Source organism: Nelumbo lutea, chromosome 2 (assembly GCF_056320005.1).
Source record: "Nelumbo lutea isolate HS-2025 chromosome 2, American lotus-T2T, whole genome shotgun sequence".
NCBI classification, from domain to species: domain Eukaryota; kingdom Viridiplantae; phylum Streptophyta; class Magnoliopsida; order Proteales; family Nelumbonaceae; genus Nelumbo; species Nelumbo lutea.
This window is the reverse complement of record NC_142685.1, coordinates 100,515,290-100,532,878: the sequence shown is the minus strand read 5'-3', so window position 1 is coordinate 100,532,878 and position 17,589 is coordinate 100,515,290. Positions and strand designations below refer to the sequence as shown.

The window sequence follows — 17,589 nt, the reverse complement described above, 5'->3', positions numbered from 1 at the left end:
CTTTTGGATTCCTATTAGTTGCCCCGCAAAAAACAGCCCAAGAGAGTCCCAGAGTCCAGAGAGGATTTGGCCACGTATGATAACCGTTGGATTGGAATAGTTTTAGATTAGGCAATGGTCGTTGGTGAGCGATCACGTGCAGAGCACGTGCTATTTCGATATAATAAAACCCTTTTTCCAGCTCTAAAACCTTTCCTCTTCGTTCTGAGGGAAAGAAGAGCAGAACTACAGTGCAAGTAGGAGAGAATGGCGAACGCAGATGTCGAAGCCGTGGACTTCGAGCCCGAAGAGGACGACCTCATGGACGAAGACGGAGCTGTGGACGTTGAAACTTCGCCGAGAGCTCCTCTTCCGAAGCTCAAATCTGCCATCACTGGTGGTTCATCCTCGTTGTCTGGTCCAAAGAAGACCAAAGGTAGAGGTTTTCGAGAAGAAACTGACGCGGAACGCAACAGTCGCTTCGCCGCCAATAATTTCGAATCCTTGGACTCGGATGGCGGCCCCGGTCCCCAACGATGTCAGTTTTTCTACCTACATCTATTTCTTTCTCGCTGTTACTGCTTGTTTTCATATTTTAGGGTTTCTTAGCTGTTATGTTGTTTCCGTTTCTCTTCTTTCTCCTTTTAGTTCTCCTTCACTACACGTTTAGGGTTTTAGGGTATTCTTTAGATGTTTTCTGTTAGTAAAAGCGACCCCTTAAACGAAATTCAATAATATCCTTGTTTGAGATGCATACTGTTATGGGATAAACAACGCTTCGCCTTTGCTTTTATGGAGACTTTCCAACGCTAGATATGTATAGTTATTAGTACTGGCCAGTACTTAGATTGGGGGAGCTGAGGTTTCCACTTTTGGGACAAATCTTCATCCTTTAACTTCCTTTATGAATGGAAATAAAAAAGAAAAGAAGGAAAGGAAACGGAAAGGACATAATATGTGGCTGTCCAATAGTTTTTTTTTATCAGAAAGCTGTCCATAAATATTCTGTGCTTGTTAACAGTTTACTGCCTATGTTCATGCTCTCTTTCTAAGCTGATGGCCTTGGAGGTCGCTGATCTTGTAAGTTGTAATCCACCTGAACAAACAATTCAATAACTGTCAGGGATTTAGCTCTCCTAATCAAGTGCCTTAGAGCCCGTTGGTCTTCATCTTGTCTGTCAGGGCTGATTAGCTTCTATAGAGTTGTTTGTCTCCCTTGTATATATATTCTTAAAATGCCAAGATTAACTTCTATAGAGTTGTCTGTCTCCCTTATATATATATTCTTAAAATTCCAAGAATACACATCTATATATATATATATATGTACGTATTTATATTTATATTTATAGTAAAATGCCAAGAAGAAGCCATCTGGACCTTGTGCTTTCTCCTTATCAAGAGAGAAAACCCTTTTGTGGATTTTCTAGTTTCTACTTTAAAACCTTTCTACGATTCTTCTTGGCATTACAGATTGTTGGGCCTGGATAATTCCCTAAAGAAAGTCTCTCTATTCTCTCTAAAGTGTAGAGCTTATTCTGGTAGAAGTTAACAATTTCCTTAGCTATCAACTTTGGGTCATTTGTTTTTTCCCTCTCATAAGTAGCTTGCTAATGTAATTTTTTTCTCCCTTTTTCATTTGCATATCTGTAATAAAATTTTCTGTTGCCACCCCTCTTTTACCCACTTCACTCTTGATTCATGTCTCCTACAAATTTGTTCTCTATGGATGAACATCTCTTTAGTCCTCCTTAACTTCTGCCCTTCTTACCTTTCTTCATTCAATCCTTATCTTTTCCAGTGATTAAACTCTTCTACAAGTCTCTAAGTTATATCTTTTCCATATGTTGCCCTAAATTGGGACTTTGGTTTTTGTAGGGGTTAAGGGGTAATGAGTCTGTTTGTGCTTCAGAGTTATTAATTTTGCTTGAGTCACTTTGTTTGGACCCTACTAAATCTGATGGAAGAATTTGGATCCCTGTCCCAAAAGGCACCTTTGCTTGTGCTTCTTTCTTCAAATCCCTTAGTCCTAATTGTACCCCCAACTGGTTTGCAAATTAGACCCCTTGTACAACAGCTAAAAGTTCTGCCCTGATGAATTCCCAATTCCCAAAGGACCTGAGTAGAGCAACAAAATCTCTCCCTTCTCATTTCTCAAAGCACCCTCCATTCCGGATAATCCTGGATTACCCATGTTGCTTCCATCAAAGTTCAACTTAATTGAGCCTTTGGGTGGGGGAGACCATCTTGTAATTGATTTGGCCTTTAAAGATGAACACCTTGTTACTGCTGATCAATTTCTCCAAATGTCATTAAAGGAGAATTGGTGAAAGATTTCCAAGGTCTTCAACCAATGTATTGCCCTGTTTGACACAGTCTTTCAAATCTTGGCTGTTCCTTTCCTTATCTTGAAAAATTCTGAGATTCCTTTCTTTCCAAAGAGTCCAAGTCAAAGCAGCACGAGCACATCTCTACATAATTCTCCCTATTTTTTTAGGCCAATAAAAGGTAGAATGGTCGAAGAGCATGTGAACTTCTGCTGGTAGACTCCAACTACCCCCAAACAACGAAAGTAGCCAAGCCCAAAGGTCTACAGAAAAGTGACAAGATACTAATAGATGGTAACAATCCTCACCGTGAGCTCTACAGAGGATACACCAATTAAGAGAAATACAGAGAAAAGGTCTTCTCTTTTGTAGGTTGTCTAAAGTGTTTACTTTCCCATGGAAAACTTCCAAACAAAAAGCCATAATTTTTGGGGAAACTAGCCTACACCATATTTCTTTTGACGGAAAGGGTTGGTGAGTAGAAAGTTGAGAGATGGACTTGAAAAAAGAAGCACAAGTGAAGGTTCCATTGGGTCTAGGAGTCCAAACCCTCTTATCTGGCTTGGAGGGATCCAAACAAACCTGATTAAGACACCCAAGCAAAAAAGAAAGAGACTCAATTTCAGCATCCCTAAGTCCACTACGAAATCCAAAATCCCAAGTAGGATCTAAGGGTGTTCCCAAATGTGAGACAAATTTTGAGACCACCTCTTTTTTGTACAAAGAAATAGAAAAAAGCGAAGGGAACAAATCCTTTTAACAGTGAGTCTCCTACCCAAATATCCTCCCAAAAAAGGATAGAGTTGCCAGAACAAACTTCATACATGATAAAATTGAGGAATTGAGGAAGGGTGTTGTGAATAGCCTTCCAAGGTGCTGCTATGTTAGCTTGCCTCGATACACCAGCATTCCCATCCATTCTCTGACCTCCCATGAATGCTTCCCACCACCTCATGCTACAATCTCTCTCTTTCCAAAGGCCATCTCCACAACCATTTCCCTAACAGAGCTTGATTCTTTCTAGTTACCCTCCCAAACCCTTCCCTTCTTTACTTTTGCACACAATTTCCCAATTAACCAAGTGATCATTTTTCTCTTGTTCCGGCTCCCATAAGAAGTCTCTCATCAACTTCTCCAGCTTCCTAGCTTCCCTAACTGGTATCCTAAAGACAAACAAATAATAGGTAGGTAAGTTAGCCAAGGTAGCTCTTATTAGGTTAATTCTTTCTCCTAAAGAGGTATAGTTCCTCTTCCATGAGACTAATCTCTTCTCAAACTTTTCTAACACTGGGGTCCAAAATCTACTCTCCCTAGGATTTGCCCTTAAAGGAAGCCCTAAATATGACATAGGCCAAGCAGAGGTGTAACACTCAAGACACTCCGCAATAGCCTTGACCTCCCCTACCTCCAAATTTATACCTGCTACGCAACTCTTTTCCAGATTTATTCTCAAATTAGAAACACTTTCAAATCCTTTTATTAGCTCCTTTAGGTTTGCTACCTTTTCACTAAGACCTCCTTCACAAAAAATCATTAGCTCGTCTGCAAACTGAAGGTGGGTGACGGGGACTTGGTGTCTCCCTATTCTCCAACCCTTAATGGCATCTTCGCTGTCAGCCTTAGTAATGATCCTACTAATCACATCAGCTACTAAGGTAAAAAGGAAGGGTGAAAGTGGATCCCCTTGCCTGACACCCCTGCAAGCTGGAAAAAAGTCCCTCACCGTACCTTTTACCAAAATAAAGTAGTGACAAGTACTAATACACCCAAAGATCCAACTACACCACTTGTCCCTAAATCCATCATTTCGCATAACCTCTAATAGAAACTCCCAGTCTACCAAATCATTGGCGTTTTCAAGATCCAATTTACAAATGAATCCTTTCCTACTAGACCTTTTCATTTCCTCCACACACTCATTTGCAATTAAGATCTGATCTGTTATTTGTCGCCTTTGAATGAAAGCCCCCTAAGTTTCACTAATGATGGTAGGGAGGACTGTTTTGATCCTCAATGAGAGCACTTTAGCCAGAATTTTATAGATGCTTGTCACCAGACTAATAGGCCTATAATCTTTTGGGTGGTTGGCATCATTCTTCTTAGGTATCAAGGCCAAAAAGGTGGCATTAATTCCAGGGCTTATAGTGTGATTGTCTGCAAATTCCTTAAAGACTTCAACTAGATCCTCTTTCAACACCTCCCAACAGTCTTGATAAAAACCCATTGTAAAGCCATCTGGACCCGGAGCCTTGGATCTATCCATTAGAAAGACAACTTTCTTAATCTCTTCTTCCTCGAAATCCCTTTCCAGCCACCTTGCCGCTCCATCAATTCTTGGCCAATCCACCCTTTCCATGACTGTTCTTTCACTCAAAGGCCTACTTCAAATCGATTTATAGGACCCCCCTCTTTGTCTCTCAACCATTTTATCGTATTTTCTGAATCTCCTGCAATAGTCAAATTCTGAATTCCCAAATTTTTTATTATCCTGATTCCGGTGAGAGTAGCCATCACTTCATCCTTTGTGGAGTCAGCCAAGCCAATTGGGCCACTAAACGTCCAACATATATTTCCCCTTTCATCCCTTACTATGCCTCCAATACCAGCAAAGAAGCATAGAATACAAACATGGGGAGAAATGAAGCATCTACCCAAGAGTTTTTTTCTGAAGGAGATCGCATGTATTAATTTTCTAGAGACAAGCTTCCCAAACAAAGAAGCAACTTCTTGTAGGAATGTGGCTACACCAAATTTTCTTAGCAATCAAAGCTCTGAACATAGACTTAGAAGAGAATTCACCATTTGGGTGTAAGGTCCAGATTTGGGTGTCAGAATAAGAGGGGGAGATGTATGCTTCTTTGAGGGTCTGAATTAGGGCTATTAGATCAGGAATCTCTGAGTCCCTAAGGGGTTTTCTAAGGTGTAGGTTTAAAGATTTCTCGGCATTTGGTTTGGAAGGCAGGAAGAAATAGTGGCTTCTTGGTTGAGGGATAGATTAAAAAGCCTAGGGAAAGAGGCAGCAGGGTGGAATCCCTCCACCAAAGATCTTTCCAGAATTTAATTTTAGAACCATTTCCCACTTTATACCTTATAAAAGGAAAGAAAGAAGTATTAATGGAACAAATACCTTTCCAGGGGTCTGTTGCTTTTATTTCTGTCCAGTTTTTTGAATATACACTTATTTTTCAAATGAAATTGGATGTTACTTGCAAAAAAATTATTAGGGATGCAATGCAATGGTAGTTAGGTTGGGCCTGGGTGGGTTGTCTGTGGTCCAGTTCTAGCAATCTAGCCTAAAAATATGAAAATTTAAGTTGGGGAAGATTTTAACTCTATATTCTGCACTAGCTATAAAATACTTGTCCACTGATTAAATGGTAGCTGTTCTGACAAATTTGTTTTCTACATTAGCTTCTGCCTTCCATGTCATAGATCAAATTTATAATTTTAATAATTAGATGCTACTAATCTTGAGTTCTTTTTTATTGTTTATTTGTCTTAGGCCTACTCATTTATCCATGAAATACAATATTTCTGTTTAATTTGCCATTTTGGAATCTTATTTTTCTTCAGCATAAAAGAGTTTATGTCTAAAGTCCTTTTATGCACCTTATACAAAAAAACGCTTTTCATGCACTTATTTTTGTCATTGTTTAGCTTATTGTTTTATATTACTATGCTAGATGATCCATGGATAAAATTGTGTCCAAATGTCTATTATATGGTTCATCTCATTGAGTCTTTTAGTATCTTTATTTTATTTTTTATCCATTTTTCTAATTGTAATATTTAGAATACTTAATTTTTCATTAAATATATTCAGCTATTGAGGGATGGATTATTTTGGTTATTGGGGTACACGAGGAGGCACAAGAGGATGATCTCCAGAATGCTTTTGGTGAATTTGGGGAGATTAGGAACTTGCATCTAAATCTTGATCGTCGCACGGGATTTGTGAAGGTAAGTAAAATTATTTTAATTTAAAATATGCATTTGGATCCATCACCAATGAACCTCATATATAGATGATCTTAAACTTGACTTTACCTTTTTTTTGTTTCTTCATTTCTTTGTATTCTATCTATGTGGATACATTGTTAGACAGTTTTGTATGCCTTTAGTTTCAATCAAAATTGATGTACTTTATGAGTTTATTGTAAATGAATAAAAGTGCATATTTGATTCATGTTCCCTTGGTGTGTTTCTGTGTAATACCCTTAAACTGGACACTTATTGAGACTCGTGTTAGTTTAGAATGTTCACAAACAGTGGGTCGGTCTGGAGAGACCTATCCTGACAAGGCTGACACTGTGGTGCCACCAAGTTGGTTGGGGTGGCTTGTCTCAGCTATCGGGGTGAGACCCTAGGCACATACAGTGTGGGATTAATTGAGTTTTTGAACTGGACCGGATTTCCAGTATTGCCCTGGACCTTGGAGATTGATGGGCAAAACTGGAAAGTTACACCCGACCCCTAGAATCGATTATGATACTGCACTAGGTGTCGGATCGGGCTGTCTTTGATGTACCAATTAGTGAGATCCTTAGTGGGGGTCAAAACCTGGGTATGTTGGGACAATCCGAGAATTCATCTGAATGGGTGATCATAGTGACAGGATCAGCCCCTTTGTCGGACAAAGGTAATGATCGGGGATGCACTATCACTGTTGGAAACCAAGACTGCTGGCAATCGATTTCAACCGTTGAGATTTGTTTTGCAAAGTATATTTTATATGAGATATAAAAGTATATATATTATGGTTTCTAAAATGTTTGCAAAAAGGTTTTAATTCCCGGGATTCATACTTGAGAGAGTGCAACACTGTTCCTTGCAGCCGAGGGAGAGGTCCTCTCTTGTCGGGCAGTGTATGATAATTAAGGGCTGAGAGGTTAAGTGTAAGACCATTGAGGATAATACCTAATGGGCTAATCTTGCATTTGCCTATAGTCCCTGGGTGTTACAAGGTGGCTTGGCGTAGGGACCACTTAGGGTAAGTGTTGGGCCCATAGAACCCATTCGATGGGTTTTAGGGGGTGCACTGTCTTTAACAGTGTATTCGACCAGGCCTTGTAACAAAGGTTGGGCCGAACCCATGTGGCTGATGTGTAGATCAATGCTTGGGTCTCACACAATACAAGGAAGCCCAACTGGGCAGCAGTTAGGAAGGTTAAGTGAGCACATAAGCTTAATGGGCCTAAAGCCCATTTCGAACTGGGCTATTTATTTAGTTAATTAAAGAGGCGAATTCTGAGATGGATTAGCAGATAGGATAGGGTCTTAATCCTATCCACTCAGAGAGTCCAGATCTGAATCACATTCAGATCTAGAAACCTCCTAATGGGATTAGGAGAAAGCTGATCTAATCTGCAGATAAGATAAGGGTTTATCCTTATCACTAGAAGAGAATGCTGATCCAAATATGATTTGGATAAGCAGCTCCTAATGGGATTAGAAGCTGTTCTTTTAAGTTAACAAAAGGAGGGGGCGACAGCCTTTAGAAGAGATACATCAGATCCTCTTTAGTGCTGAAATCAAGAAGAGAGAATTCTGCACTCTGCGAATACTCTCTTGCCGCCTCCCTGTTCTTGCCGCCCTGTTTGCCAGTTCGGTCTCCAGTTGTGGGAGAAGTCAAGATTGGATCTTGACATCAGTTCTTTGAGAAATGATTGAAAAGGAAGCTGTGCTCACGTACCATTCTACTGATTCTTGCGAAGGACAGAGTTCTTGGGGAAGAACACTGCTGATTCTGCTCCATCCTGCACTGCGCCATCTTCAGTGGGAGCAGTCTTTGGATCATTCCTTGGGCGTGAACACATTCGTTGGGAGATATTACTTCTCCGTATCATGTATAATTCTCTCCTATTCCTTTTGGTTCAGATCTGGTTCAGTTTAAGGTTCAAGAATGATCCTTGAAAATATGATTTTCTAAATAGGGAATGTGATTCCCAGTTGAAGGGAGAGAAAAATTTTTGAAATTCGCTCCCTTATTCCGCAATCTTTGGGCGTCCATGGTATTGATCTCTCATCCCTTCATACATTTGTTGACCAATGATCAAGGATTCATAATACTGGCGACCTACTTTTTTCTATATTGTGAGAAAGTTATTATTGAAGAAAGAAATTCACTAGGTTGGTAAATTCTTTTTTGATCACTAACTGTAACTCATTAAGATTAAATCTAGAGTATCTGTACAATTAGCATTGGAGATAAAATAGCTTTTCTCCAAGCACCACAAAATTTACAGCTGAGCCTATAACATTTGATCTCTCCCCACCCCACCCTTTGTTTTGCCAAGGAATCGGCCATTCTGTTGGCCATCCTTTGCACTGACTGAAAATTTTCATCCATGTCCCTTGTTAACCATTTTAGCTTTTTCATTCATTTTTGTACACCCAAAAGGCATTCTCTTAATTCTTGAGCCACTTAATCACCAATTACAGGTCTCTTTCAATAAACAGTTTATTCACGTTGAGCTTCTTTGCTCTGTAAACTCCCTCCATTAATGCCATTATTTCTGCTTTCAATGAATCTCAATACAAATCAGTCCTGAAAATTATGCCACCACATGACCTGATTAATTCCTGAAGATCCCTCCCTCACATTATAAAGCCTTGCAAATGTTTGTGGATATGGGTTTTAGGTGTAGAGAGAAGAAGAGAAGAGAAAGAGTAGAAATGAGTGTGCACTTGGTGGAGAGAAATGTGTCTTTCCCCCCTTGGTGATTTACTTAAAAGAATGAATGAGAGAGACTGAAAAAAAGAATGAATGAGAAAGGTTGAACTCCTCCAGAGGATGTGGTGGATCTCTTTGATCCAAATTTCTTGAGACAGCCAAAGAAAAGGGGAAGAATTATGTGGAAAGCAGTGAGAGCAGCCATGTTATGGACTGTTTGGGAAGAAAGTAATTGGAGGATTTTCTGTGAAAAGAGTAGAACAGAGCTGGAGATCATTGACGCAATTGAAAGTAAGTTGCACATAGGGTGAAGACCCTGGAGGACTTCCAATTTTTCTCAATAATGACATTTTGAGAACCTGGAAGGAAGTGGCACTATCGGTTCAAGTCAAGGAAGAGTAACTATGAACTGGACACCCCAGCAACCAACTTTGTTATACTCAACTTTGATGGAAGTTATATTGCAATCAAGTTGCAGCTGGATTGGGTGTAGTCTTCTGAGACATAGAAGGAAAGATGTTTGTTTTGTTTCTAGGACCTTGACAGATGGTAATAATGCATTGACAGCTGAGTTGCATGGACTACTTCATGGTTTAAAATTTGCTAAGCAATTTGGTTTCCACAACTGGAGGTAGAAGGGACTCTCAGGTGGTCATTTCTTGGACAAAATGCAACTATCATAACCCGTGGATCTACAGACATACTTTTTGGGAAATAGAAAGCATAACAAGGAGCTGAATGTTGTCTTTAAATGGGTAAGAAGAACAGCAAATGGGGTGGTGGATGGTCTGGCTAAACAAGGGAGAGCTAGGCATCAAATGCTTTAGGCAACATTATATATTATATATCAGTCTGTGGGATGGAGAAAACTCCCACCTTATTTTAATACTTAAATTTGATTTTAATAAAATCTCCTTTTATTGGTAAAAACCTTATATGCTTAATATAGCTTCTACAACTTCTCCTCATGCTAATTCATCTCCTTTTGTGACTTAAACTTGTAGTAAATAGGTCAGCTAATTCATCTTCAAATTTGACAGTACATCTTCACTGAGAACTTCCTCTCTTACAAAGTCCTTTAATGTCTTTTGTTATTTCATGGAACATTGGATTGGCACAATGTGGATTGCAGACTAGTTATCAAAGAATAACTTCATGGGAGTTGAAGTTTTTCCCCTTTTTTCTTTTTGTTTTGATTGGTAACATAGGAGTTGAAGTTGTTAGCAAACACCCAATCTCTCGAAGCACGTTCTTTGACCATATTAATTGAAATGATCAGCACCAATAGCCAAGAGATACCTGGCACCACTGTCTTCAGTAGCTCCTCCTCTTTAGTGGAGCTGTTGCTGAAGATCCTCATATTATATTTCCTTCCACACTGTCCTTTTTGTTGTTCTTTTTTTGAGAAATGTTAACTGAATTCATTAAAGAAAAAGAGGGGTACATAAGGAGGTGTACAAATACAAAACAGGGATCAGACCCCCTAAAGATTACACAGGGGGAACTGTGTCACAGTACAAGGTCTCTGAAATAGCACCTACCTTTGTTAATCCATCTGCAATGTCATTTAAACCCCCTAGGGTCCAGAACAGATTTACATTCATAGAAGCCAATAAGTTCCTTGCTTCTGCTAGGAAGTGATTGAGTCTCCATGGTCCAGCCTCCTGCTTTCCTAACTATTTTATGGTATTTGCTGAGACACCTTCAATGGACAGGTTCTGAATACCCAGTCTGCTGATTAGGTGGATCCCTGTAAGTGCAGCCATCCCTTCTGCCTTGGTAGAATCAGCTATACCAATTGGTCCATTGTACACCCAGCAGATGTTCCCATTTTCATCTCTTAAAGCACCTCCAATGCCAGCAACACCAGGGTTACCTAAAGCACTTCCATCAAAACATCGAGTTCTGGCTCCTTCCCTTTTGAGAAATGCACCGCTGGAGATGGGTGGGGGGGATGGGGAGGAGAACAAGAAGTTAACTGCATTCCTGTTTAGATTGTTAACATTGATTCCTCTGAACACATCTGAGCTGGAAATCCACAAATTAAAAAGATAGTTGATGTGAGAGATCAACTCACTCTTGGATTTGGCCTTATTCTCAAACAGACGGTTATCTCTTTCCTCCCAAATTCCCCAAAGCACAGCATGCATCACTATTTGCCAGTACACCTTGCCTCTCCTACTCAGTCCTTTTGCCACTGAAATAGCAAGTCCTGAGGTGATTTTGAGCAACCCAGCTGTACCCGGCTAGCTGCAAGAAGTAGTTCCAAATGTACCTGGTTTCCTGGCAATGGATGAACAAGAGGTTGGCTGACTCTCCTTCTTGGAAGCAGAGGATGCAGACATGGGGAGAGATATAAAGTCTGCCAAGATTTTTCTTTTGCAGCAGATTGCAGGTGTTTATTCAATGCAGACAGGCTGCCCATACGAAGAAGCACACTCTTGAGGGGACGAAGTTGCACCAAACCTTCTTGAAAGGAAAAACAGTCTTGCTCTTCTGCAACCAGAGCCTTGAAAAGGACTTGGGAGAGAACTTGCCAGCTGGGTGGGGTTTCCAAACACGGGGAGTCTAGGGAGTTTGGGGAAATGTAGGCCTCTCTGAGAGAAAGGAGGAGGTCAGTTAACTCATTGATCTCCGAATCCCTTAAGGGTTTTCTAAGGCTCAAGTTTATATTTCTCCTGATCGGAGAAGAGGGAAGGCACTGGGAGATGGTTGCTTCTTTGTTGAGGGAGAGGTTAAAGAATTTAGGGTAAGAATTTTCTAGGGTAGAATTGCCCCACCATAGGTCTGTCCAGAACTTTATTCTAGTGCCATTACCCACTCTAAACTTTATGAAAGGGATAAAACTGTTATAAGTAGAATAGATACCTTTCCATGGGTTTGCGGAAGCTAGTTGGTTTGAATGAGGATTGCAATCCCAACTGTTTGCGTTCAACCCATACTTGCTAGTGATAACAGCTGCCCAAAGAGAATTTGTTTCAGTAGAGAATCTCCACAGCCATTTTCCAAGGAGAGAATTGTTCTTCTCTTTTAGGTGGCCAATCTCCAACCCTCCAGCCTCTTTAGACTTACAAACCCGAACCCAATTCACTAGATGACTTTTCTTCTCAACTCCACCTTTCCAGAGGAAGTCTTTTGAAGTTTCTTAAGCTGTAATCTAATTTTGGCAGATAGGCAGAGTTGCAAGGGAAGCCTTAATAAGAGTAAGTCCACCTCCTTTTGAGAGAGAGCAGCGTTTCCAAGAAGCTAACTTCTTTTCACATTTTTCCACCACTCTGGAAGCTTGGACTTTTTGGGTTTCTATCAAGAGGCAACCCCAAATAAGTAAGGGGGAGGTTTTCCACTCGGCAGTTCAGAATTGACTTGAAAGTTGAAACTTTCTGAGAGAGCTTCTTCGTCTGAGTTTAAAGTCATTATGACTACTTTTTGAGTAAGTAACCCTGAAGCCTGTAACTAATTCAAAGCAATTTAGAACCCTTTTCACATTAGTGATGTTTTCCAAATTAGCCTCCAGAAACATAATAATATCATCTGCGAATTGGAGATGGAAAACATTGAATCATTATAACTACTTTTTGAGTAAGTAACTGTCAAGCCTGTAACTAATTCAAAGCAATTTAGAACCCTTTTCACATTAGTGATGTTTTCCAAATTAGCCTCCAGAAACATAATAATTATCTGCGAATTGGAGATGGGAAACATTGAATCATTATAACTACTTTTTGAGTAAGCAACTGTCAAGCCTGTAACTAATTCAAAGCAATTTAGAACCCTTTTCACATTAGTGATGTTTTCCAAATTAGCCTCCAGAAACATAATAATATCATCTGCGAATTGGAGATGGGAAACATTGAGAGCATCTCAACCTACCTCAAAGCCTTTGGCCTTTTCCACAAGCTGACTGAAAACATCCATCACCAAGGTGAGGAGGAAAGGGGAGAGAGGGCAGTCCTGTCAAAGTCCTCTACTTCCTTTAAAGTAACCTTTGTGCTCTCCATTCAAAAGGACTGTGAACCAGGTTGAACTAATGCAGCCTTTCATTCACTGCAACCGTTTTGTGCTAAAACCCCTCAGTTTCAGAACTTGGAGGTAGTCCCAATCTACTTTGTCGTATGCCTTCTCTAGATCTAGTTTGACAAGGAGACCTGACCTACCACTCTTCTTTCTTCAACATATTGTTTCCTATTAAGATGCTGTACACAATTTGACTGCCTTCCACAAAGGCAAACTGCTTAGGAGAAACTAGATCTCTTAGGGCTTTAAGTCTTTTTCCCAACACTTTAGCCAGGATTTTGTACACACTCCCTACTAAACTTATTGGCCTTAAATCTTTCACTTCCAAAACACCACCTTTCTTTGGGATGAGACAAATAAAAGTAGAATTGTTTCCTTTGTTTAATACAACAGCCGAGGAGTGGAAGTCCTTGAATACCTCCAAAAGATCATGTTGTATCACATTCCAACAGTTCTGAAAGAAAAATGAGGGGAAACCATCAGGCCCAGGGGCTCTGTTTCCATCTATGTCAGAATCCCTTTTAAGCCAAGACCTCTTTTCTTCTGCTAGAGCCGGCCCATCCCAACTTCTTAAATTTAACTTTCAAATACTTTCCTTAGAGTAGAGCTCTTTGAAGTGGTTCAGAAAAGCCTCTATTATTTCATCTGCGTCCTCCACCTCCGTTTGATCCGCCTTTATTTTTGAGATAAAGTTTTTCCTCCATCTGCCCGAAGCATAACTGTGGAAAAATTTTGAGTTATTATCACCTTCCTTTAACCATCTAACCCTTGACTCTGCCTCCAAAATATTTCTTCACCTTTTCCCTGGAGCTTCTCAATACATCTCTTCTCCTTCTTCCTTCTTCATCCAGGGTGCCTAATTGCTCCAGGAGGATAACACTTGACTCTGCCTCCTTTGTAAAAGATTTTAACTCTTCTCTGCCCCGGGATCTTAGTTTTCTTCTTAGATATTTCAACTTCTGCGAAAATCTGTAACCAGCCCTGCCTTCTACACTGCATTCCTCCCACGAAGAAGCCACTTTCTTGTGAAATTCCTTATGTAGGGTCCACACTTTTTCTAATCTAAATGGGGATTTTCCTTTCACAACCAAGTCGGTACTCAAGACTAATGGCCAGTGGTCTGAAGGACAGCGAGGTCTGGTTTCTTGAATAAGATCTAGAAAGTGCTCTACCTAATCTGGAGTTACCAGAAACCCGTCAAGTATGCAGGTTATTAAGTTCTCTTGTAAATTTGACCAAGTTGAGGGAGATCACAAAGGTTATGTCTAGAAATGAATCTAGAGAATCCTTCATTCTTCTGGCCACTGATCTTTTGTTGGAATTTTCTTGCGAGAATCTTGTGACATTAGAGTCACCCCCTAAACACCAAGGAAAATCATCATACTCATGCAAAGAATCCAGCTCTTCCCAGAATTTTTGCCTGTCTGAACGAGTGTTTGGACCATAGACTCCATTCAGAATCCAGCTGAATCCCTCATTTTTGTTGGTAAATAGCACGGAAATTGAAAACTCTCCTTTGTCTATTTTGATGCCAGATACCTATTCTTCATTACAAGCTAGGATAATCCCCCCTGAGGTGCCTAGAGCTGGGAGAACAGCCCATTTCTTTCAACGAATTCCCCAAATTGCTCTCAGCAATTTTCTGTCTACTATTTTTGTTTCTTGTGAGATGACTATATTTGGCCTTTGTCTTCTTAATGCATATTACTAGACTTCTCTTGAGCTGGCCTCCTAGACACCTGACATTCCAGTTTAACAACTTCATTGCGCTCTGATCACTGATTTTTCCTTATTAGCTGCCCTAGGACCGGTTATCTTCTGACCCTTCATTTCTCATTGAAGTCTCTTTAATTCCCTTTCAGAGTTCTTCTTTCCTCTTTTCCCCAAGTTATTTTCCCAATTTCCACAACTCCCATTATTTTTTGTCTCTGACTGTCAGATGTTTCCTTTTCTCCATTTATCCCCAAATTCCTAGGACCGGTTATCCTATGATAGTGAATTACATTGGTTGAAGTTGTAAAAAGGGTGATTCTGATGGTTGACAGAGGATGCTGATGGTGGCGAGAGATGGTGATATTGGTTGCTTTGATGATTTGTGATCATACATATTGGCATATATTGTAATGCATAATGCAAGGTTCAAACTATCGATAGGCTTATCGGCCTGTATTGAAGGCCATCTTTATTTTTTTTCCTCTTATGTTATTTTTTGTTTTTGTTTTTTTTTTCCCTTTTGAACTGGTTCAGGGTGGTCAGTTTAAGGCCTTTCTACCCCTTGAAATAGGTAGGACCTCGAAACACCAAGTATAGCGGTGCATCAGAGGGTTACCAATATGATACTTATTGGTCGATATGCCCCGATATGTTGTGATATTCCAATCCTTGGCATAATGTAATAGCCAAGGTTCAAATTTTTACAATGTATTGGCTCATATTGGCTGATATGTATCGTTCCATTAAAGGCCTGATACATTGAATGTATAGAAACCAGTTGTGTTTCGTTTAATCTGTATTGGGCTGATATGGCCCCATATCGGACCGTTTCGGGTCTGCATTGGTGATACAAACCCGATACGAGCCAATACTCTAATGCATCAGCCATACATCACAAATTAATTACACTCCCTCTCATTAATTACTTTAAATACTCCCTCTCATGAAATTGTTATTGAAAAAAAAGTTACTCCCTCTCATTAGTCTTTTTTTTGTTGCTAATCCTTCTAATTATTTTATTTTAAGACAAATTATTTTGATTATCTGAAAATCAAGGAGAGGTATATATGTAGACATTTTAGTTTTTCTGTCATTTTCAACAGTTACCGATTGTGTCCTGATTTCTCACACTTCATGTAAACCATTAAAGTAAGGTTTTTATGTTTAAATAATTTATGGTCATATATACTTTGTGCGTATTGTTATTAATATATTTTTTAGGATTTATTTGAGTTTCATAGCGTATTCATACGTATCTTGGTTTTTTGTCTGTATCTATGCGTATCCCAAGCGTTACGTTTCTTAAAATTCTTTCTGATACATGTTGTGTTTCCGATACTTTGAACCTTGGTAATAGCTGTTAATTTCATACTGTCCAATTTTTTGTGTTTTGTAAATTTCAGTATGCTGAATTCTTTTAGGGGGACATGATCCATCTTATCTTTTGCTGATAGGTACTAGCAACCGACCTTCTATTCTGGCCATAAATTCTAATCATAGTCAACTTTCTGTTTTATTGGATTGAATCTATTGATTGAGGACAAAATAACAAACTGTTGCATATTATTATTTTGAGGATTATCTTATTACATTGGCTTGCTACGATCCATTCTTTGTCTACTAATTTCTCTTGCAGGCTTCCTCTTTTAATTGACAGATGTGGAATTTTTTTGATCTTCAGGGATATGCATTAATTGAATATGAGAATTTTGAGGAAGCTCAGGCTGCAATATCTGCAATGAATGGAACTGAGCTTCTCACTCAGATTGTCTCTGTCGATTGGGCCTTCAGTAATGGACCTTACAGAAAGAGGAACATGAGGAGGAGGTTAGTTAAAATTCTCCTAAAGTGATTGACTTCTGATTTTGGGCATGTTACTGCCAGCTTCCATTTTGTTTGTGGTTATGGGGTTGGAATTTAGAATCACAAAAGTACAAGATGTAACAACCAAGTTTACATTTTGTTGTCTTACGGTTTTAAGGGCTCTGTGATGTACGGCCCCGATTGCTAGAATTGCATTCAAATGAATAGTTAATCGCACAAGGACAAGATGTATCAACCATGTTTACGTTTTCCTGTTCTATGATTTAAGGGCTCTGAGACATGCAAGGCCCACGATTGCTAGAACTATTCTTTATTCAGATGGGATAATTTATTTTCATTTCGAGTCTGATGAAACCATAACGGTCTGTTATTGTCCCAAGTCGATTCATGGCTCAGCTTGCTCCCCTGAAGAAAGCGGAGCAACGGCGGTTTTGAAGGATTAATGGTGAAGCCTATAGAGGACTCGGACTCAGTAACATCTGAATATAATCCATACCATCACTCATACAAGTAACACACTATGAATTTCCAAATTCCAAGCAATGTTTCTGTCTCTCTTCAACGTGTCTTCCATGACTGTCCACCAAAGCCCAAACTGGCTGATGGTCAAGAAAATGGATTTTTACAAACATGACCTTCACCTTCTTACATTATAGTTTAGAAACTTTCTTCTGTGATGATTTAATTCTACAATTCTATCCAAAACCTGAAAATGGTGATGTGGTTGAATGTCGAGGATGAACTAAATATATATATGCTGCATTACGAACTAATGTTACAAAGCTAAAAACAAAGTTGGAGACACCGAGAGCTAAAAACACAAGTTAATTGCCATGGCCTTAAAAGCAAGAAAAAAAGAAAAAAGAATAACACAAGTGAAGTACTTAAATATGCAGAACTGTAAAACACTCTTATGACAACTGACAAGTTGATAAGTGCTCAGTGTGGATTTTTAGCTAATGTACTTTCAATGACAATTCGAACTGAGAATTCAGAAAACCGAAGATAGTAACAAAAATTTGTCATCCCTTACAAGTTTATTTTCTGACTTGAGTTTGT

General features: G+C 39.4%; 1 protein-coding gene across 1 annotated transcript; it reads left to right on the top strand.

The window, feature by feature from the left end:
• Nucleotides 1–201: 201 nt before the first annotated feature.
• LOC148872322 (RNA-binding protein Y14-like) lies at nucleotides 202–16,867 on the top strand. The gene is made up of 3 exons (XM_088972276.1): nucleotides 202–517; nucleotides 6,130–6,266; nucleotides 16,388–16,867. The coding sequence occupies exons 1-3, from the start codon at nucleotides 247–249 to the stop codon at nucleotides 16,556–16,558; spliced, it is 579 nt and encodes a 192-aa protein (XP_088828402.1). The 5' UTR covers nucleotides 202–246; the 3' UTR covers nucleotides 16,559–16,867.
• The last annotated feature ends 722 nt before the right edge of the window (nucleotides 16,868–17,589 follow it).

Excerpts from the sequence above, each read along its gene's own strand:
- LOC148872322 (XM_088972276.1), top strand. The coding sequence starts at position 247 with ATGGCGAACGCAGATGTCGAAGCCGTGGACTTCGAGCCCGAAGAGGAC. Across the intron at positions 518-6,129 it reads CGGCCCCGGTCCCCAACGAT|CTATTGAGGGATGGATTATT; the intron begins GTCAGTTTTTCT and ends AAATATATTCAG. Across the intron at positions 6,267-16,387 it reads GTCGCACGGGATTTGTGAAG|GGATATGCATTAATTGAATA; the intron begins GTAAGTAAAATT and ends TTTGATCTTCAG.